Below are 21,934 nucleotides of genomic sequence, written 5' to 3' on the forward strand. Positions count from 1 at the left end.
CTGGAAGACTAGCAAGAGCGACGTCCGATGATGTTGAAGCGAGCCGCGGAAAGCAGGTCACCTGACTGTGTTACGTAAGCCACTCCACGTGACCTACATCGCCGCTCAGCCAATGCGAGAGGGAACCACCTGCCAGCGCGGCAAACCAAGAATGAACCTTCTGTTCCTTTTCACCAAGTCTCAAGTCTTCTTTCTCCCACTCGATCTTCTCGACGTGTTGTATTACGAGTTTCTTCTTCTTCTCCTTCTTGTAATAATCTGTTTTCATATACCTCCTCTGTCTCTCAATCCCCGGTCGTTTTTTTTTTTCTTGGGTTTACCGCGACGGCTCCCCTTCATTTCTCAACTTCCAAACGCCCGAATCAACTTGGTGCGAAATTGTTTTTCGTCGTAACTCCCAACACATCACCTATCATGTCGAATCGCAATCAGATCGACTCTGTCATCGACGATGATGACGAGTTTTGGTAAGATCACACCCCCGATGACTCGCGAAGATTGGCAACTGACCCTTGCAACAGCCCACTCTGTATCGAAGAATTTGATCTTTCAGACAAAAATTTCAAACCTTGTCCTTGCGGTTATCAAGTACGTTTTTCTTTTCTCGCTGTCTCTAAATCCTGGTCTACATCCCATCCTGGCTTTGCGCTAATACTTTGACCTGTTTAGATCTGTCAGTTTTGCTATAACAACATCAAAACTCATAGCGAAGAAGGCCGATGTCCCAACTGCAGACGTGTCTACGACGAAAGCACTATACAATACAAGGTTCCTGATGCAGACGAGTATGTGACTCCTGTCCGTTACACTTTTGAAGCGAGCATTGTTACTTATTCGCTCTTTTCCGATAGGTTTAAAGCTGATCTGGCGCTGAAACATCGAAAAGCGGCTGCCGCGAAGAAAAAGGAAGCTGAAAAACGAGAAATAGAGGCTTCCAGTCGAAAAAACCTCGCTGGTGTCAGGGTCGTTCAAAAGAACCTAGTTTACGTTATTGGTTTGAACCCCACTATACGGGACGAAGGACAGCTTCTGCAGGCGCTGCGTGGCCCGGAGTATTTTGGCCAATATGGCGAGATCGACAAGATTGTCGTCAGTAAGGCCAAACCGGGCGGTAACCCCAATCAAGGAATCGGCGTCTACGTGACTTTTGCACGAAAAGTCGATGCAGCCACCTGTATTGCGGCTGTAGACGGATCGACAAATGGTGATAGATTACTCAGGTTTGTTATTTTCCTTCTTTGTCGCTTGCGCAAACGGACTAATCGGCTTATAGAGCACAATACGGAACCACTAAATATTGCTCGTCTTTCCTTCGAAACGAACAGTGCAATAACCGAAATTGTACATTTCTTCACGAGACTGGAGACGATAATGAGAGTTATAGCAGGCAGGATTTGTCTTCCATGAATACAGCGCAAAGACAACATTATGCAAATGGTGCGACAACTGCTGGCAGTCGACCTTTCACCCAGCCTCCGCAATCTCAGCCTATGCGTAGACAGGGCAGCAAAGATGATGGCGCGAAAGGGCTACCAGATGGCCCTGCCCTCCCATCCTCCGCGAGTTGGGCAAACAAGGATGCACCTATAAATCGTGCTAGGCGGCTCAGTGGCACTGGTAGCCGCTCATCCCCGAGCCCGAAGCCTGCAAATGTTCCAATGGCTAAGAGTGAAGAAGTGAAGAGAAATTTTCCAACCGCTCAAGAATCCCGACGGTCCACTCCGGCTCCCGCTTCCACTCCAGCTCCAGCACCTGTTCAACCAGCTGCTCAAAACGTCCCTTCAACTAAACCGGCGCCAGTCAAAGATTCTTTGCTAGAGTCGCTTCTCAATGCAGTTAACTCTCCGGGATTTCGCTTCGTCTTCTCGACAGATGGCTTATCCGACGATGATCTCAAATACATAGAGAACGGCCCCTCTCTCATTGATCCTTACGGCGGGGCCAAACGCCGAGCAATGCGAGAGAAAGTCGAGCAGGAGCGCGCAAAGCAGGAAGCCGAAACCCAGTCATTGTTACAGTCGGCAGCTGCGGAGGAGGAAAACCGCGAGAGTGGTAGCTTGCAATTGGGTGGCGAACCGGACGATGCACACCCATCGAGAGGTACGGTTTCCCGTAATCGCGATGGCCACGGCGCGATTCAACCTCCCTCGCAGCAAAACACGAACACCAATTCATTAGTCGGTTCTCCTGCATCCATATCGCAGCAATTCCACAACCTGAACATAAACAATCGAAGCTTGACTCCGCTTCAGCAGCAACAACTTATGCTGCTGAAATCAGGTACCGGTCAGCAAGGTGCGCTTGTGGATTCTTTAAATCCTTCATTCGATCAAGCTTCCCAGTCTCGATCAAGTCTGTTCCAAGGAGGCATCTCTCAAGCAGGGGTAAGTGGTAGTTAACCGTATTATTTTCTTCTTTCGTTCATTATTAACCCTGTATAACAGACTTCCAATACGAGACTATTCGGTCAACAAAATTTGATGCAGTCTGGAAATCCTAGCCAACTCGTCGCTCCTGCTCCGCAACAGGGCATTTCGAACCAATTCTATACCAGTAGCGTCCAAGGCCCTCCTCCAGGATTGAAAACTGCAGGTACTCCGCCCATCAGTGGTGGTGGCATGTTTGCACAGGGTCACGGGTTTACGTCGAACACAAATCTTGGTCTTGGTGCAAATGTCGGAAAGCAAGAGGCGAATCCAGACTTCATGCGCGAGTTACTTCGTGGTCGTGGTGCCTCGGCCGGAACAGGTGGATTACAAGGTCATGAATCTGCTAAGCGTGAGTTCTTACTTCCCTTCATTCAACAGCACCCTACCCCCCCTCCCCTGACTCCCGCTACTGGCCTTCTCAGCGCATTCTATGGCTCCCAGAACGGTGCTCTTGCCGATTTTGGACCACAGAAGCAAAAGAAGAAGGGGAAGAAGCACAGACACGCTAACACTTCCTCCGGTGGAGGCGGTGTAGTAGATCTTGCGGACCCGAGCATTCTGCAGGCGAGGATGCATCAAGTCGGTGTTGGTTCGACTGGGCAAGTGCTATACGGAAGTCAGGGGCAAGGTGGGTACAACCCTTCTATGGTGTACGGTGCTGGGTTCAACCGTTGGTGATTGTCATCATAAGTTTGTACTTTCTCCCTTCCTGGCGAAAGGTATCGGCTTGCCATCGTTTCTCGTTTTCGAGATTATCTCAACTTCCTTTTGCATTGCATATTCAAATATCCCCTTTTGTATGACTCTTTCTTCCTCGATTTATCATGACAGTTCGTTTCTTTCTCGCGTGTCTTGGCTGCTAGCAGGCCGTTGTGTGGTTCTTTGATTTCAATTCCCTTCTGTTCTGTTACTCTTTCAACATTATGGCTTCTTGCTCTTTCTACAACAGCCGGCATTTGTCAAAACGGCCGTAAAAAAGAAACGGCCTGGATGTGTTATTGGCGTTTCGATCGGGTTAACATATACTTTCGTCTTGTTTATGGTGTTTTGATTTCGCGTCACTGCATTCCCCCATTGGTGACTTGCATGTTCTCGGCTATATTTTCATACCAGCCACTGCAAGCTCTTTTGCATTGGCTTGTTCTACTTTCAGCATCCTGAGTTGCTGGTGATCAAAGCGCTTATGTACGTTAAGATCTCCCTGTCCTGTCTTGAATACAAGACGAGTCAATACGCTGAAACCAAATTCTCACTAAATAATGTGCTTAGACCTCCTGCTGCTGTGTCACTGGCCGAGTATTTGATTTAATTTAGTCATGATGTTCTTGTAGTCACCTTACTACTGCATTGTATATCGTGACTGTGTTTTCTGTTCTCAATCACCACCCAGACGATGGCAGCCGATTGCTTTTTTTGCCTTTTATTTTGCCTTTGTCGTGCTTTGAAGACTACTTTCGGGACTTGCACTAACTTTCAATAGTCGATGATGATGAGTTTCCTCCTCTGAATATTGGACAGAAGAGCAAGTTGGAACATGCATTTCGAACGACATTAAACCATGACTCGCGAGAGCATTCTCGCTCTGGCACTCCTACTCTTCCTCCTGGCCTCCCACTTCCACACGGTCATCCACCTTCACGCTTCTTTTCAGAAAAGAAGAGCTCGGAGAGCCAGGATTTTCCTATTAATCCTCCTACTCACGGCCCTCCCGGTCTTCCGGTATCCCGACGCGGGACTCCTCTGCAGAAGTCGTTTGATACTGAGTCTCGGCGACAAACACCAGCGGCTCAAGATGTATTCGATGAAAATGCACTAACCGACAAGACTCGCAACTTCGGAGATATCTCCTTAGGTTCCCCAAAGGCCCGATCGGCAAGGAAGCTCAATGTTACAGCACTAAAGGAACAACCGGCTGGAAACAAACAACCGTCAGTGGCCAAAGGTGCACATAGCAAGAAACCCAAGCCTATTAAACTTGACCTTTCTATGCCACTGGATGACTTGCAGACGCCGTCACCTGTAAAGGAAAGCCCGGCTTCTAGTAATGCTGCACCTGCACACCTGCCACAATCAGTTGCAGCTAGCTCACGACCCGGGACGCCGTTAACAGGGATCTCGCGGAACTCTGATTCCTCTGGACCGCGTCAACCAAGAGTACTGCGAGTTGTAGACACACCGAAGACAGGGACGCCGCCTCCGGTGTCTGCGGTGCCGTCATTATCTTCGGTTGTCCAGGCCAAAATCCGCTCCAGACGGCCTAGTCTTTCATCAGCGGGCCGCCCTGACACGCCTGGCGACGTGGGTTCCGACTTTGACATAACGACTTCCGCATCTGTGTCGCGGGCCAATTCACCTCCTCCATCTAAAATAGGCTCTGCTCCTGTGCGTGCCATGACAAAGAATCAAGTCAAAAAAGAACGGAGATTAAAGGCAAAGCAGGCAGAAGAGGCTATCAAAGAAGAGATAGCGACAGCCATCCCTGAGGAACCTGTGCAGGCCCCGATCATCGGACGAAAACGCAAGACTAAGAAGCCACCTACTGCTTCCTCTGAGCCAGCTTCATCTGTATCTACGAAGGAGGTTTCTGATGCAGAAAACGCTACCACACAAAAGACTGAAGCAAAAGCCGCTGTAGGCACCCGGAAACCGAAATCCTCGCCAGAGAAGGCGCCCGATGCCAGCAAGTCTGTTTCAGATGCGGATGTGCCTGAGCCTCAGGCTGAAGAACCGTGGAGGGCTAACAACACCATTGCTCAGCTGGTCGAGGATGCCAAGGCTACGGGGTCTTCCATTAAGGACCTGTTCTTGGAACGGACAGCGCCTCTCCATGTTCTTTTGGCTCAAATGCAAAGTAAAGGCGAGATTGATCTCACTAGTCATCCGCTTTTCAATCCTCCGCCTCTCAATCAACGCACCGACATGAAATGTGACGCAGAGGATTATGAGTGTTTGAAATTACACTTGTACATTTCGGAAGAGGATAAGAAAACTCTTCTCAGCGGTAAGCCACTAAGGATCAATCACGGCAGTGATTTATTGAAGGTTCGATTCATGATTACGCCCAAGGGCCGAGTGCTGCGCCATCTCACGGACGAGGAAGAGGACCGTTACCTTGAGTTGGAGAGTCGTATGGATCCGGATACGTGGAGTGAATATCCTTCGACGACTGTGCCGGGTCTTGATACTACCAATATGAATGGAGGACTGGATGCGCTGTTCTTGACACCGGGAAGATTTAATGTCGCTCTGTCTGAACCAGCAAGTCCCAGGATGTCCCTTGCTGCTGCCGGAGCAGTTGTCAGCGCTGAAGATCAGTTTGCGCTTGATCCCCCTTCGGAATCCGGTCCAAATGTTTCAACCATGGCGGAAGTGGATCATGCTCGTAAAATCCCCGAATCGGTGCGGTATCCTATCATGCCAGAAATGGACAATGTTTTTGGCATGTCAAATAAGGAGTTGCGCGGCTTCATCGAACAGTCTCAGCGTGAGTTGGAGAGTTCTCGGAAGGAGTTTGATGCTATTGATAAGAAACTGGCGGCTCTCGTGAAGCGAAACAAGAAGCTTGCTCAGCAGGCTCTCAGTTCGGTTGTTGAAGTTGGGAAATAGCTCTTTGCAGTTGCATGTTTGGTTCTGAAAGGTTTATTGTTTATTTTAAGCAAGGCGATTCAGATTGGATAGGATTACATGTGCAGTTATGTACTTTTAGGGATTGAGATCATTCTCTTTGTCTTTGTTAGAAGTAGCGAGCATCTCTAGGATGGCCAAGTACAGTTATTGTCATGAATATAACTAACATCTTAACAAAACGAGTTGGTGTTCAGCGGAAACATTTTTCCTTAGTAAAAGGGCAGACTCGGCAAGCGTCGGCCAATGCCCGCCGTTATCAGCTTATCGGAGCGCCGACGTCAACCGAGCCCTCCTCTTTCTCTCCTCTGGTCCTTCATTATTCTCTTCACCTTGTTTTTCTTCTCTCTTTATTTACAAACATTACGGAAAATCACACTCACTCTACTACATGTTTAACCTATGTTATTAATGAAAATCCGCGAGCCCTGATACATCATCAATGGCTTCTTTACTCTTCGGCGGTCGACTCGCAGTTCGCTCAGTAAACCGACATGTACAACTCAGACATAGCGCAGTACGATGGAACAGCTCTATTTCGCAACGGCCAGGGTCGGCTACGTATGTCAATCATATAAAAAGAGTCGAAATCGGATTTAATGACCAAACTAATTTATTTCTAGAGTCCGATTCCCTGGCGCTGTCGATAGCAAATTCACATCCGAAATGGCATTTTCCCGACCGTCATCGTCGCCTGCTATGCCTACGTATCGTGTGATGGATTCTGATGGTGTTATCGTGGATAAAAAGCATGAGCCGACTGATGTCTCGACTGAGGAGATAATAACGTGGTACAAGAATATGTTGACTGTGAATATAATGGATGTCATCATGTTCGAGGCTCAAAGACAGGGTCGCTTGAGTTTTTATATGGTATATACACTTCCCCATAACGTTTGTAGAGCACTGCTCATTAGTATATATAGGTCTCAGCCGGAGAAGAAGGTATCGCTGTTGGATCTGCCTCTGCCTTGGAAGACCACGATGTTGTATTTTGTCAGTATCGGGAATCTGGTGTATTCCAGCAACGCGGATTTACGATGAAACAGTTCATGGCGCAGTTATTCGCGAATAGACATGATTCAGGTCAAGGGAGAAATATGCCCGTTCATTATGGACTTGAATATCCTCGTATCGTAAGTAGCATTCGCCGAGCACAATTTGACGAAGTACTGATGATTTTTTGATAGTTTACAATTTCCTCTCCACTAGCGACGCAACTTCCACAGGCCGCTGGTGCTGCGTATGCCATGAAAATACAAGCTCTACAAAACCCGAATAATCCAGCTGGTGTCGTTGCATGTTACTTTGGAGAAGGTGCCGCTAGCGAGGGTGATTTCCATGCAGCACTGAACATGGCTGCGACTCGCTCTTGCCCTATCGTCTTCATTTGCAGAAATAACGGTTTCGCGATCTCCACGCCCACGCTAGAACAATATCGTGGTGATGGTATCGCGAGCCGAGGTATTGGTTATGGTATTGACACTATCCGTGTCGATGGAAACGACATCTTTGCTGTTCGTGAGGCAACCAAGGAAGCACGGCGCATGGCCCTCGAGAATGGCGGCCGGCCCATTCTGATTGAGGCGATGAGTTATCGTGTCTCTCACCACAGTACCAGTGATGACAGCTTCACGTATCGCGCCCGAGTTGAGGTAGAAGACTGGAAACGTCGAGACAATCCCATCATTCGACTACGGAAATGGCTCGAGAGTAAAGGAGCGTGGAATGAAGAACTTGAACAGCAGGCCCGAACAGATCTTCGCGCAGCCATTTTGAAGGAGTTCAACGCTGCTGAGCGTGAAAAGAAGCCTGCATTGAAAGAGATGTTCAACGATGTTTATGAGAGTCTTACTGAGGAACAAGAGATGCAACGTGAGGCGTTGAGGAAACACCTGGAAAAATATCCAGATGAGTATAATATTAATGACCATGAGCATGGTATTAAGGGGCTATAACAGAGATCTCTTTGCCTCTATTTTTTCCGTTTTTGATGGCGTTTAAGTGATGTATCTAATCAAATGAAGGAGGAGTTGGTCTGTTCTTGTATAGAAACAATATATTTGCTAAAATACTTACTTAGGTAGACACTACTTCCAATGTCGTACAACCATATCAATTATATCCAGGCTTTAACCGCTATTGTCACCAAGATCTGTAAGTAGTTGAAGCCACCTGGGTACCAAAGACGCTTGCTCATTTTTCCGGGGGAATATGATGCAACATCCCAATACCTATCCCCGCATTTTGTCCCCCAACCCATCTCACGCTAAACATACAACAACTCCACGCAAGTCAAGCATACAGCAACTCCGTGAACTCGATGAGTGGGCCGAGACTTGATGTCATTCAATCTACGGTATATTCTTTTCTTGTGTTTTTGACATAAACAGGAATTTCCGTTCTAGGAAGGCCGGATTCATGTCCGTGATGCACACAAGCTAATGCGTATATCTCATGCAGAAAAGCAAGCCATGTAACATTACAAAGAACGTCTAATTGAGCTCAGAAGACCCAAATGGATGCGCCACGCTGTGATTGTATGTCGATCATTTTGTTGTTCCCAGTGTCTAGGGCTGCTACATTCCATGCCGGTCGTTATGCTTAAATACCTCTCTCAGGTTCAGGTTCAGGTTACGCAACGGAGGAAATTTCCTGTGGAACGTCATGCAATGAGTTATTGCAATCGGGAATATTATATTATTTCTTGGATATCATTGCCGATATGTTGATGAAAATATTGCTGGGCTCAGGGCTGTTACTGCCGACTTTTGCGCAACATGTTATTGATCTGACTGGGAATGACTGGACGGTGAAGAATGCAGAAGGTAATGTGTCGGCGCCTGCATCTTTGCCATCGCAGGTTCATTTGGACTTGTTCGCTGCTGGAGCCATTCGTAAGTGAACTCCATATAACTGATGACACCTGAAACTTAATGGAAGTCTAACGATGCGCGTTTTTAGCTGATCCGTAAGTTAGAGATATTCTCAATTTATGCTTTCAATGAGCAAGCATATATTTACATTCGTGATTAGATACGCTGGCACAAATGAAATCGATCTTCGGTGGATCGCCTGGTCTAACTGGACATATACCAGTCCGCCAGTCAAGGGCCTGTATGTCATGTCAGATCAAAGAGGACAAATGTGCATTCATTAATAAATTCAGAATCGACGGCGCTTCGAGTTCCTGGCTTGTATTCAACGGTCTGGACACATTCGCTACGATCGAGCTATGCAATCAGACCGTAGGCACGGCAAACAATCAGTTTCGTCAGTGGAAGTTCGATGTATCGCATGCGTTAAAGTCATGCAAAGGTCACCCGGTCATTAGTATCAGCTTTAGTAGTGCGCCGAAGATTGCGAACGCTATCGCCAATGAGCCAGGCCAAGAAAGTGAGTATCGACCAATATTCGTAGCATTCAAACTCATTATTTAGCGAGGTGGAAGGCATGACTGACGATTTACAGCCTGGCCGGCTGGAGTCCAAGGTGTCTTCGAATTCGAGAATAGATGGTTCATTCGAAAGGAGCAATCTGATTTTGGGTGGGATTGGGGTCCAGCTTTCTCACCAACAGGGCCGTGGCAGCCGGCTTACTTGGTTCAATTCAAACCTGATAATGGCGTCTACGTGCTAAATACGGATATTGACATCCACCGAGAAGGACAGGTTAATTGGCTGCCTCCAGACCAAAGCAAGCCGTGGGTTGTCAATGCAAGCATAGACTATTTGGGTACTCTGCCAAAAGGGGTCTCGTTGACTGTTGAGATTAAGGATTCTCAGAATAAGACAACAATTGCTTCTGGTTCGTTGACAAATTTGACAATTTCTGGGAATAGTATATCCGGAATCACCACCGTGGGTGGCGACGTGCCCAAACTATGGTGGCCGACTAACATGGGGGAGCAAAATCTCTATTATATCACTATCAACGTCGTCGACGGCAGTAACAAAACACTGGCCACAGTAACCAAAAGAACTGGATTCAGAACAATCGTCCTCAATCAGACTAATATCACTGACGCTCAAATTGCACTAGGGATCGCACCAGGAGCAAACTGGCATTTTGAAATAAATGGTCACGAATTTTATGCTAAGGGTTCAAATTTCATTCCACCAGATGCATTTTGGCCGCGCGTCACTGAGGATCGCATGAAAAGATTGTTTGACTCTATCGTCAAGGGAAATCAGAATATGCTTAGAGTATGGGCATCGGGTGCCTATCTTCCGGAATTTATATACGATATCGCGGATGAAAAAGGGGTCCTTCTGTGGAGCGAATTCGAGTTCAGTGATGCACTTTACCCTGTGAATCAGGCCTTTCTTGACAACGTCGTAGAAGAAGTCACCTACAATGTTCGTCGAGTGAACCACCATCCTTCATTAGCTCTCTGGTCTGGCGGCAATGAGTTGGAAAGTCTTGAATTACAAGAAGTATATCAAAATGATCCCGCAGAATACCCTCGATATGTCGGCGAGTACGAAAAATTGTTTATCAGTTTGATCTTTCCGTTGGTCTATGACAACAGTCGTTCGATCAGTTACACGCCAACATCAACGGGGAATGGGTATACAAAGATCGATTTCTCATTACCAGTTCCCATGGTAGAACGGTACCAGAACGTGACGCCTGGCGAGTATTACGGTGATAGCGATTATTACAACTACATCAGCGCTGAAGCATTTGATATGAGCCATTATCCCGTTGATCGATTCGCGAATGAGTTTGGGTTTCACAGTATGCCCAGTCTGCAAACATGGCGACAAGCCGTTTCCGATGAGGACCTGATCTTCAACAGTTCTGTGATCCTACATAGAAATCATCATTATCCTCCCGGAGGACTGTCAACAGACACGACACGGAGTGCTGCAGGGATGGGTGAAATGACCATTGCCGTGGAACTGTATTATCCGATTCCATTAAAGTTAGACCCGATTGTCAACTTTAGCGCTTGGTGTCTCGCAACACAGCGTTTTCAGGCTGATATGTACAAATCTGAGATTCAGTTCTACCGGCGCGGTAGTGGACGTCCTGAGCGGCAGTTGGGTTCGTTGTATTGGCAATTAGAGGATATTTGGCAGGCGCCTACGTGGGCTGGTATTGAGTATGGTGGTCGATGGAAGGTGTTGCATTATGTGGCTAAGAATATATATGATCCCGTCATCGTCGCGCCGTATTGGGACTCTTCGACTGGGGACTTGAACGTTACAGTTACCTCTGATCTTTGGGAATCTGTATCTGGGATTGTGAATATGACATGGTATGACTTCAAGGGAAAGCCATTGGAAAAGAATGCAGGGGTGCCTTCTTCTGTTGCATTTGATGTCGGGCCACTAAATATCACTGATGTTCTGACAACAAATATCAAGAATTTATCAATTCCAACCCTCAAGGATGCAGTGCTGGTACTTTCGCTTTCTGCTACAGGCCGCCTACCAAACAGCAACACAAAAGCACAATTCTCGCACGAGAATTACTTTACACCCGTTTTCATGAATGAGGCCCAGCTGGTCGATCCGGAACTCAAGCTGTCATATAATAAATCCACAGGAAAGTTTACAGTTGAAGCTACAAATGGCGTATCACTGTATACATGGCTGGACTATCCTGCCGGTATAGTTGGATACTTTGATAAGAATTCATTTGTTTTGGTTCCTGGACATCCCAAGGAAGTCGGTTTTACAGTGCAAGAGGGCTCGTTGACGGAAAAGGTGGTGAAGGAGATTACGGTGCAAAGCATTTGGGATCAAGCCAAGAAAGATTGACTTGGTGAATAAGGTAATGCGGTTCAGGCAAGTTAGGATAGTTATATTAGCTAAATTTCTGGTGCGTACGCCAACGTATACGAACCATTGTTTTGATAAAACCCGTACATGAAATTTCCAAGGTCCGCAATGGGTACATGTATGTCTGCCCGAATCAGTGTTTGCACTTAGTTACTTAACTTCCTAGTTAGGAATGAGCTGCATAAATCGTAGAATACTTGAATACGATTTAATTCTGGCAGAAATCATAAATATTTACGTTTGGGATCCTGATTGCAGTCCAGGCAAACGTAGCAAACTAAGACAAAGCTCTTTCACAGAGATCTCACAAAGATATTCAACACAAATAAAACAGGAAGCCAAAACATAGATGTCTTTGCAACAGCACAGAGAGCCGATTCGGCTAATCTAAATTTATTAAATTAGTTTCAAGGACCGAGGTGTTCTGATGGTCACATCATCTGAGATGACTCACAATGACAGTATGAGTGACAGGGATGGGAGTGATTCAAGCCCGAGAAATGATGATCAAGATCTTATTATAACCCGTTAATCTGGAATCTATTATCAACACTTAATTCAAAGGTTGCGAGAAGATTTCGACTCGCGCCATTTGCATGTTCTCATAGTAAGTCTTAGAATCAGGGGTATGCATGAAACCATGGTAGCTTCAAGCGCAGTTGGACACAAGGCAGAAGACTGATGCCATTCAGATGTGTCAAACCCAGGTGTACTTTCACGAATCATGCAAATGTCGTCGCAGCATGATACATTTATGCGAAGATACGCGAGACTACAAACCCTGTCTTAAATCTGAGCTGTCGTTACAAGAAGTTCAGCATAATAACTCCGTCTGTCCGTACCATGAATACCGCTATCAGAATCTGGAAGCCGCGTCGGTACCCGATTCTGTAGGTAGAATAATATCTTTCTCCGGACGCGTTAATGAATCCGCCGATGCCGAAAGACAGGGGCAGGAGCGATATCCGGATCATGATATAAAGAACCACAATGCCACCTCGAATTGTAGGCTGTGCGCGAAGACAATTGTGTTCTACTTCTCACCAATAGAGGAGTGTGCCGGAAGAGTCACTGTTGACAAAGATGGGAATATGAGACGATATGCGATGGACGGTGTCGATGTTGCTGCGAAAACAGTACCGCTTTCGGTTGTCTGTCCGATGCCACCGATGGCAATGCCGCCGCGGAGATAATTCTACGGTTGAACGGAACATTTCTAGATGATCTGGTGTCTATTGGTATATAATGCCGAGACAAATATTCGCAAGTTCTTGCTAACATACAGCAGTAACAACCATGGTGAAGTCAGCCGTCTGAATAGTCGTACTAGGGCATGGCAGCACGTAATGCTAGGACGCCATTCAGGGAATATTCCAAGTTTACTTGTCAGCTAGAAAGAATCTAGGTCAAGAACTAAAGTAATTAAATTTCTATCATGCAATCTGCTTTCAAGCAGTCATGCTCACTATCTATAACCGATATATCTACTAATTTTCCACAAGATATTTGAACATAATTTTTTGCCTGTGCCCTATTATCTCAACTGGCCTAGTAATACCAGAATATATAAGTTTTTTTTTTTTCCCCAAGCTATACATCATGACAAATTCTGGACGTAAACCTTCGGTTAAGGCATACAGTACCGTGAATAGGGCACAGGCTTATCTCGTTATGAATTTGATTACACTACAGATATTCCCTATATACTCTTAAGTAAATAGGATACGCCTAACTTCACATGCTATTACTACCTAGATAAATATGATGGCACCGAGGAGAATATCATTACCTAGGTATTTTAGCCTATTCTAATTGCAAAGAAATTTCGGTAGGGTTAATATATTATCAGGTTGGTTCCAGCACGACCTATTCACTCTTATCGCCGCCTCACTAACTTTCCTCTCTCGATGATATTTCCTATTACTACATGTAGTAGTCATATAGGCCGAGTAGAAGTCTAAACCCGAATTCTTAGAGACACATTGTTAGTCGCACGCGACTGGTATGAGGGAAAGTGCTGGAAGCCGCATCTTTATATGCCTATAGAAGAGACAACTTAAATAGGGCAACAGTAACCCACCGTCGATAGTGTAATACATCCATACCAGTGTTTCAAACTCTATGGATGAGATACAATGCTCCGATGCTGATCTAGGCGGAGCTATATGGAGCCGGGTCGATTCATAATCCATATAACTGTAGGCTCCTGTGTACCTTTCCCCGTCCCTTGTACTTCAAGGCAGCTTGCGCTCTATATAGAAACTGTCGCGAAATAGCAGCACTGTCAGCATCGAGAGAAGTAAAAGCTCCACGTGTGTGCGATGCCAGAGACGCCTGGAATGGGCTTTCTGGAGCTGAAAAGAAAAATTCCACTTGAGGAAAGCAGGCTTCTTCAGTGCAAACCCTGAAAACAGGGGTATCTGAGGGACAAGACCGTAGAATACGAGGTGTAGTTTAAGCTTTTCCTGTTTAGTATACATGCATGCATGATGCATATGTAACTAGGAGTGGCGAAGCACGTCAAAGTGTCAGGAAGGAAAAAACAATAGGAGATCACTGTATTTGATATGGGTGGAATGTCGACACGGAGTATTATCTGAAAGAAGTACATGAGCCAATGCGGAAAGCTGTTGTACAAGGGTATCACAGGGCCCAATAGCACCCTCGAGTATATGAGTTTTAGCAATACTGGAACGAGTGGAAAGATCTAGTGGCTTAGAATATCTGGTTAAATGAAGGTGGCCGCATAGTAGTGTAGGGCGATCATGTAACCCTATACTCCCATGATGTCCCTCTCATCTCCTTATTCGGCTTACTCTATAGAATTGAAATTCTTATCATGGATGTAACAGATTATCAATCTCAAGTTTGGAATTTCTCCATTGAGAGCAGGGATTCGTGATCCCAGCAAAATCAAGTGTAGGAGAGGAGCATAGTCTTTACATAATAATCAGTAGCCAAATATGATCAAAGATGCTGAAATATTGGTAGAAGTATTATTGGGCTTTATTCCATGAGCAGGAATCTGGAAGGATATGTGATCCTTGTCGTCTTGCTCCCTGTCGAGCTACTGCAGGTTATATTCAGCAGTCGATAGCGAGAGAACATTCTAGAACATTCTAGAACACAAGAACAGCCCTTGCTAATACTTTCTTTGTGGCCGTCGGTTCAGCAATGATGATATCGCTTCTCTTGAATCTCCAAGGTAGAACCATGGCTGCCACGCCCGCGGGCCTGTAATACCTGGGACAGGTCACTAAGTGGAGCATATTAAAGAGGACACATACAACTTCGCCCCTGAATATATTGAGCAGAATGCTGGGTTAAAAGGATTTTTTTGAGCCTTGAGCGAATAAAAAAATCTTGAATTGAGAATAAAAGAGATAAAGAACTGCTGAAAAACAAATAAAGACAGACACAACAGTGACAACTATGTAGTACTTCGTATGCTAGTCAGCCCTAATCTTTGGCCGTCGTTGGTATTTCCAATCGTAGGTATAAGCAATCAAACACCATTCACAAAAGCCGAATTACCAGCCTCGGCATCAATCTTCATAGACTCGGAAAGTCCACAAACTTCAAACAATTTCCTGGGTCCTAGACCTTCCGGTGTTCCAACGACACCATCTGTCTTAAGCCTCTCCAGGGCAGCCTTAATGCCAAGATAAGCCGGAGCTAAGGAGGCAAAAGAGAAGATGTTAATTCTGAATCCCATTTCTTTAGCCTCGAAGGTCGTGATGACGGGACCTGCACCATTCTCAACCATATTGAGTAGCAATGGCCAAGGAGCTAGGTCTTGAACAGCCTGACGCGCCTGCTCCTTGGAGGTGAAGCCTTCCAACAGACCTACATCAGCTCCCAGGTCACGCGCTGCTTTGAGACGAGCAATACACTCTTCGTAACCATGTTGTTGTAGGGCGTCTGTGCGAGCAATGAGAACGATATCTGAGTGCAGACGGTTGATGGTGGACTTTGCGGCACGGATACGCATGAGGTATTCCTCTCTGTTGACGACTTTTTTCCCAGCGAGATGGCCGCAACGTTTGCTGAGGACTTGGTCTTCGATATGAAATCCGGCCACACCAGCTTGGATGTATTGTTGGACAGACTTGGCAACCATGAGGGGCCCTATGTAACCTCGAAGTTAGTTGGCGGCTTAGGTAGTAATTAGAAGTTACGTATACATACCACCATAGCCAGTATCCATATCAGCAATGAGGGGTGGGCCGTATGGGTCAAGATTCGCAATCATCTCGGCGTTGGTCTTCATATCATGAAGCTGAGCAAGACCCAAGTCGGCCATGCCCAGTCGTGAAGCGGTGGTACCTGCACCAGTCTACGTTCATAGTTAGTGCATACCCACTTAGTCTTGGATGCGTCGTCAAGCAGTTAGAATAGACATACCATGTACATGGCACTGAAGCCCAGTTGCAAAGCGATACGAGCCGACAAGCCATCATAGACTCCTGGACAGACAATCAACTCGTCCGTCTCATTCAGCATTCTACGGAGCTTTGTAGCTCCAGTAATGGGCACCAAGTCTAGGTTTGGGTCAAGTTGATTTGCATCACCGTTGACTTGATATTGGCCATTGGGACCGAGGGTGATGGTGATAGCCATTATGGTATAGAAGAAAGGGCACTGAAAGATGAAGGGGCATCAAAGTCTTTAGAACTGAGGAAGATAATACCAAAAAGTCGAGCTTGTACATCAGGACATCGTTTCGAACTGATGGCGAGATGCCCATCTTTATACCTCGGCGCTCTGAAGGAATATCCTCAAGAACGAAGAGAACAACATTTCAAAGTCCATGAAGTCTTCACGACCTGTGGTCGGGATATTTTCTTGCATCTTCCGCAGCCCGCACCTCCTTGAAGAGTTTCATTTACATCAATGCAACACTAACTCGGACATTTCCCCTCCTTCAATGCAGTTCTGATGAGACTAATCGTGGCTGTGCTGATGCTGGAGGGTTGAGAGCAAACTAGGGCATAGGACTAGGTCGTTCTACCCTTTGCAGGCATTAAAAAAGGAGCGAGTAATACCACTATGTCTATGACCTTAGAAACTGATTGCGAGCCCGTCAGCTCACTTCGGCAGATACTGATTACTGACCTTTGGTTATCTGATAAATCTTCTATCAAATGTCTGCCAATATTGTAGGCCTACGCCTTGGTTCATTGAGATATTCCAAGACTCAGATTACTCGGGAACTGTTTATATGCATCCTTACTAAGGAATTACTTGATATCTGTGTAAAACAGCGCTCAATGATTGCCGATTATCCCCGAAATATCAGTCATCTCGACAATCACTTTGGTTCATGGCATCGACAAGGCAGATACAGAATTGAGTAACAGCAGAATTTGGATTTCTGCAGCATTATCCTCACAGACGCCGGATAAACTGGTGACTGGTGACCCTGGTAGATAAGGTATAATGCGACAATCACAGGCATAGTAGGGTCTTAGTCGTGTCTTGTAGAGTCTTGTCCATGCATATTCCGACAACAGATAATGGCAGATAGACCAGTTGATTCTTCATGTAGCAAGAGGAGGCAACCCGTCCAACCAACGGGAAAATAAAACGACTGGAACACAGCAGCGCTCGGCACAGGTGCCCAGTTGCTCGGCACGGGAGTTATCGTCAAAAGGGACCAGGAATGCCTTCTTGGCGACGCTCGTCGGAAAATGATCTGATAATCGTCCTTCCTTAACTTGCTTTATATTGCATTTACCAGGATGAGGTGTGAGTCAACTGACAGCAAGTTTTACGAGATATCGAACTAAGGGATAAAAAGATTCGCGACACATTAACCGGTGAGGATTTGTCAATACCCAAGAGGTGGTTATCGAATAGAATCTACGGAATTGATATCTCGCCGGGGCGCCAAGCATGTATAAGACGGGCGAACGGATATATTAATGCAGATGCAAATCTTAAACCGTGATAATCCAACAGTTTTCCGCGGTGAGCACAGAAGCGCCTAGAACGGCCGACCCTGAAGGCTCGTTTGCGGACACAAACAGAAAACATTCATGCAGAACTGACCCGTTTTCTGCAAGTCCATGTTGCTCTCGGGTGACATCTGCCCGAAAATCAATGTTTACTAAAGATCGGATACCGAGGTCAACCCGTAAGAGACACGTTTAGATGATGTATGATTAAGCTAAGATTTGTTGCAGTTACATATTGTTTGTCCCAAGCCTTTAGTAACGGCGATTCTTTTTGTCGCCGATGGGGGCTATCTTTCTGCAGAAACAGGGGTGGGTTTGTACAACTGTTTACTTTTGGACGATTCCTCTAAAATCCAAGTTGTATGTTCATCGATTATCAAACCGAATAACTGTTAAGAGAGTCTCATGCCTTTGAGTTTGATAGCCTCTCCTTATTTGTATCAAAGAATCAATAACACCATGACAGAAGTCTCTGAAGTTGAGAAAAGCGTACTTCCTCTAACGTCTGCTAGCCCAGACCCAGAGGAAGCGACTGACGAGAAAAAGCTACAAAATAAATGGACAGAAACAGTCAGCACACAAAATGCAGATCTAATTTTTATTCTTTGCTCCTTGACGACTGGTCTCTGCGATGGGGTTATCTACGCCTCATTTGGCTGCTTCATTAGCATGCAGACCGGAAACACGATTTTCCTAGGGCTGGGAACGTCTGGAATCCCAGAAAGCAAACCATACGGTTGGCTGAAGTCCCTTACATCAATTTCCGGCTTCATAATTGGTTCGTTCGTCTTTGCGACCATCTCGCGAGCCGCTGGCAATCGCCGGAGGGCGACCTTAACAATATCGTTCGCTGTTCAGTCACTCTTTGTCCTGGCCGCCGCTGCTCTCTTCCAAGGGGATGCCATCCCACACTCTTTGAATAATCCACCTACAAGCGGCCCTCTTTTCCTAGAGCTCATTCCACTGGTCATTCTCGCATTTCAATTCGGTGGCCAGATAACTGCCAGCCGTGGCATGGGTTTCAATGAATTGCCAACCGTCGTTTTGACATCAGTTTATTTCGACATCGCCTCGGATCCAGCACTCACATCTGGTATTACTACGAACTTAAAGCGCAACAGAAGAATAGGCTCTGTCGTGGCGATAGTCGTTGGTGCTATTATCGGCGGTTGGCTGTGTCATAGCGAGGCTGAAATGCAGAGTGCTTTGTGGATTTCCGGCTTTATCAAGGCTTGTATGGCTGTAGCTTGGGCCTTTTGGCCGGCCGTTGGCGAACACTGATACTTCAACGAGATGACAGTCTAGAATTGCGGTTAACACATCCCACGTGTGGGGGTGTGAGATGGGAAAAGAGGTCTCCATATACGTGAAGTTCTCTCTTACTGGAAGATGAGACATATGTTAGATTTCCTTACACAACCTTTGTGTTACAAACATGTTCTGTTCTTTGCTTGTTTCGTGGTTCAACTTGATTTGAATTATTTCCTATTATGGTAATTTGTGACATGTGTCCCGAGCGTTTTAGGGTTTCGGGATATCGGGCTACAATCGCGATTTCCTCGCCAATACAATTTAAGCTTATTTTGACTTCAAACAAGTTGAGTTGTACGTCACCTGACGTTATGGCATGTCATCAGTCTTGATATAATCGTTTTGGGATGTTTTACGGCCGTCACTTTCTGTCACGTTTGGACTTTTCAAACATACTCGTGTTACGTACTTGAGAACACGGTCTACGGCCTTACAATGAAGCTTCCACCCAAAGTCCTTATACTCGGAGGCCATTCTAAAGTAGCTTTGCTTCTTACGTCTCTTTTGATTGCCCGAGGATGTGGCGTTATCAGTCTTACCAACAATCCAGAGCACCGAAGCGACATACTAAATCTTCGCCAGAGCAATAGGGAGGGAAATGTGGAGGTACTTGTTACAGATCTAGAGCACATTGACACAGCCTACGCGGCTCGCGCTTTGCTAGATCGCGTCGATGCAAATTATGTTATTTGGATGGCTGGTATGTACTTCTGCATGGTGCGAAATGAGGCTGTGGCAGCTAACTCTTAGGCGAGGAACGGGATGCGGAAGTGGCTTTCAGCGATCGCTCGACTGTGAAGAATTAAGATTTGCCGTTAAGCAAATGATAATAGCGACATTTTCGTCTTCCAAAATCTCCAAGTTTCTCATGGTATCTTACCTGAGCAGTCGAGGCAAGAAACCAGAGCCGGGAATGACTGACAGACAGTGGAATGACATTGCGAATGCGGACGAAGGACAAATACCTATATACGAAAAGGAGAAAATTGAGGCAGAAGAGTTTCTAGATGCGATGACTGCATGGCGTAGAAGACAGGCCCATCTGCCGGCCCAGTTCCAGTCGATACATGTCATGACAGGTGGCTTGTCAGATTTACCGGGAAGAGGCAAGATAAGCCTACATCCGGAGCCGGTATCTTTCGAAGGAGAGGTATCGAGGCAGGATGTCGCTGAAGTGATTGATCAGTTACTGGCCAGGTCAGATACCAACGGGCGATATGGTGTTCTGGGAGGCGAGAATGATATTGAGACTGCAATAGCCAAGGCAGTTGGATCTCAGCAGTTGTTGGCTGAGGGCCCTGTTTATAAGAACATTGTCGGGGGATTCATACCCCATAGATAGAAGGAATAAATGAGACGATTCTAGCCGGTCGAGCACCGGGCCGGTAACTGTTGCAGCCTGAGGACTCAGGCATCAACGCAAGCTATGGTGGGGCTCTCCTGCCGATAAGAGCTTATCGCTGCGTCACCCACCGGTTACCATTAAGCTTACAATTCCGGTCACTTTTATTTTGTCGTTTCTTCTCTCCAGGACGAAGTTTTCATTCATTTTCTTCACACCTTGCCATCGAGTGTGTAGTCGAAATAGCTATATACAATGCGCTTTGTTACAAGTCTTCCAATGCGGCCGACGAGCTTACACAGATTGCCATCTGTAACACCGTTCGGCGTGCGGGGTGTTGGTAGCTATGCCAACTTCAAGGTTCCAACCATCAACAATGAGCCAAATGTAGGTTTATTTTTCGAAATTATTGACTCCATTATACGACGCTAATCGTGGCTTCCTATCAATCAGAAACATTATATTCCTGGGTCCCCAGACCGTAGGGGACTAGAACTGGCACTTGCCCATGTGAACGAATCCAACGTGCGAAATATTCCATTATTTGTTGGGGGCCAAGAGGTATGATAACATGTATTCATTGATGATATGAAATTTGTTAGTATACTGAACTTGCAGTCAGATTACAACCACCAATACTTCTCAACAATTGAACCCAGCAACGCACAAACCAGTCGCATATTACTCCAACGCATCCAAAGCCAATGTCGAGGCGGCCATTGAAGCCGCTCTTACTGCGCGCGGTGACTGGGCTTCTATGCCGTGGTCAGACCGTGCAAGTATTTTTCTCAAGGCTGCCGATCTCATCTCCACAAAATACCGATATGAGATCATGGCATTGACCATGGCTGGTCAGGGAAAGAATGCTTGGCAAGCTGAAATTGATTCAGCGGCAGAGCTCTGTGACTTCTTCAGATTTGGTGTAAAATATGCGGAGGAAGTCTACTCGCAACAACCGGTTCACAACTCTCCCGGAGTATGGAAGTAAGTGTTGCCAGCAGGTTCATGTGACGAATGATTACTTACAAGTCCTTCCTGTAGCCGCCTCGAATACCGTCCTCTCGAGGGTTTCGTCTATGCTATTAGTCCGTTCAACTTTACAGCCATCGGAGGGAACTTGGCTGGAGCACCGGCTTTGATGGGCAATGTCGTGGTCTGGAAGCCCTCACCATCCGCCATCGCGTCGAATCATTTAGTGCACCAAATTCTGCTCGAGGCTGGCCTTCCCCGAGGAGTCATTCAATTCGTACCAGGCGATGCCGAGGAGGTGACGAGCGGCGTGCTTAATCATCCGGACTTTGCAGCTCTCCACTTCACAGGCAGCACATCCGTATTCCGGTCTCTTTACGGAAAGATTGCTACCGGTGTTGCCGAGGGCAAGTACAAGGGTTATCCTCGTGTCGTCGGTGAAACCGGAGGCAAGAACTTCCATCTTATTCATCAGACTGCCGATGTTCGGAACGCTGTGGTACAAACCGTCCG

General features: G+C 46.3%; 7 protein-coding genes across 7 annotated transcripts in view; 6 read left to right on the forward strand and 1 right to left on the reverse strand.

The window, feature by feature from the left end:
- Positions 1–414: 414 nt before the first annotated feature.
- On the forward strand, positions 415–6,035 carry TSTA_084240 (CCR4-NOT core complex subunit Not4, putative; the record flags this gene model as incomplete). Its single annotated transcript, XM_002478111.1, has 7 exons — positions 415–467; positions 522–588; positions 670–785; positions 852–1,220; positions 1,274–2,384; positions 2,445–3,057; positions 3,910–6,035. The coding sequence occupies 7 exons, from the start codon at positions 415–417 to the stop codon at positions 6,033–6,035; spliced, it is 4,455 nt and encodes a 1,484-aa protein (XP_002478156.1).
- A 460-nt stretch (positions 6,036–6,495) lies between these two features.
- TSTA_084250 (2-oxoisovalerate dehydrogenase complex alpha subunit, putative) lies at positions 6,496–8,011 on the forward strand (the record flags this gene model as incomplete). The annotated part of the gene is made up of 4 exons (XM_002478112.1): positions 6,496–6,614; positions 6,677–6,926; positions 6,980–7,189; positions 7,244–8,011. 4 exons carry the CDS (start codon positions 6,496–6,498, stop codon positions 8,009–8,011), a joined length of 1,347 nt encoding a protein of 448 aa, XP_002478157.1.
- A 767-nt stretch (positions 8,012–8,778) lies between these two features.
- TSTA_084260 (beta-mannosidase) lies at positions 8,779–11,821 on the forward strand (the record flags this gene model as incomplete). Its single annotated transcript, XM_002478113.1, has 4 exons — positions 8,779–8,950; positions 9,090–9,174; positions 9,223–9,449; positions 9,525–11,821. The coding sequence occupies 4 exons, from the start codon at positions 8,779–8,781 to the stop codon at positions 11,819–11,821; spliced, it is 2,781 nt and encodes a 926-aa protein (XP_002478158.1).
- Positions 11,822–15,347: 3,526 nt separating this feature from the next.
- TSTA_084270 (carboxyphosphonoenolpyruvate phosphonomutase, putative) lies at positions 15,348–16,462 on the reverse strand (the record flags this gene model as incomplete). Its single annotated transcript, XM_002478114.1, has 3 exons — positions 15,348–15,970; positions 16,031–16,178; positions 16,247–16,462. 3 exons carry the CDS (start codon positions 16,460–16,462, stop codon positions 15,348–15,350), a joined length of 987 nt encoding a protein of 328 aa, XP_002478159.1.
- A 1,796-nt stretch (positions 16,463–18,258) lies between these two features.
- Positions 18,259–19,080, forward strand: TSTA_084280 (uncharacterized protein; the record flags this gene model as incomplete). Its single annotated transcript, XM_002478115.1, has 2 exons — positions 18,259–18,892; positions 18,929–19,080. The coding sequence occupies 2 exons, from the start codon at positions 18,259–18,261 to the stop codon at positions 19,078–19,080; spliced, it is 786 nt and encodes a 261-aa protein (XP_002478160.1).
- A 465-nt stretch (positions 19,081–19,545) lies between these two features.
- On the forward strand, positions 19,546–20,452 carry TSTA_084290 (uncharacterized protein; the record flags this gene model as incomplete). The annotated part of the gene is made up of 2 exons (XM_002478116.1): positions 19,546–19,810; positions 19,944–20,452. The coding sequence occupies 2 exons, from the start codon at positions 19,546–19,548 to the stop codon at positions 20,450–20,452; spliced, it is 774 nt and encodes a 257-aa protein (XP_002478161.1).
- A 255-nt stretch (positions 20,453–20,707) lies between these two features.
- TSTA_084300 (delta-1-pyrroline-5-carboxylate dehydrogenase PrnC) overlaps positions 20,708–21,934 on the forward strand; it is a gene marked incomplete at both ends in the record, with an annotated part of 1,915 nt that continues 688 nt past the window's right edge. Inside the window, 4 exons of the mRNA XM_002478117.1 lie at positions 20,708–20,839; positions 20,906–21,013; positions 21,075–21,436; positions 21,494–21,934. The exon at positions 21,494–21,934 is cut by the window's right edge and continues 688 nt beyond it. Coding sequence (XP_002478162.1) covers positions 20,708–20,839; positions 20,906–21,013; positions 21,075–21,436; positions 21,494–21,934 — 1,043 coding nt within the window. The remainder of the gene's footprint in view (positions 20,840–20,905; positions 21,014–21,074; positions 21,437–21,493) is intronic.

Source organism: Talaromyces stipitatus, genomic scaffold (genome assembly GCF_000003125.1).
Source record: "Talaromyces stipitatus ATCC 10500 scf_1105507295527 genomic scaffold, whole genome shotgun sequence".
NCBI classification, from domain to species: domain Eukaryota; kingdom Fungi; phylum Ascomycota; class Eurotiomycetes; order Eurotiales; family Trichocomaceae; genus Talaromyces; species Talaromyces stipitatus.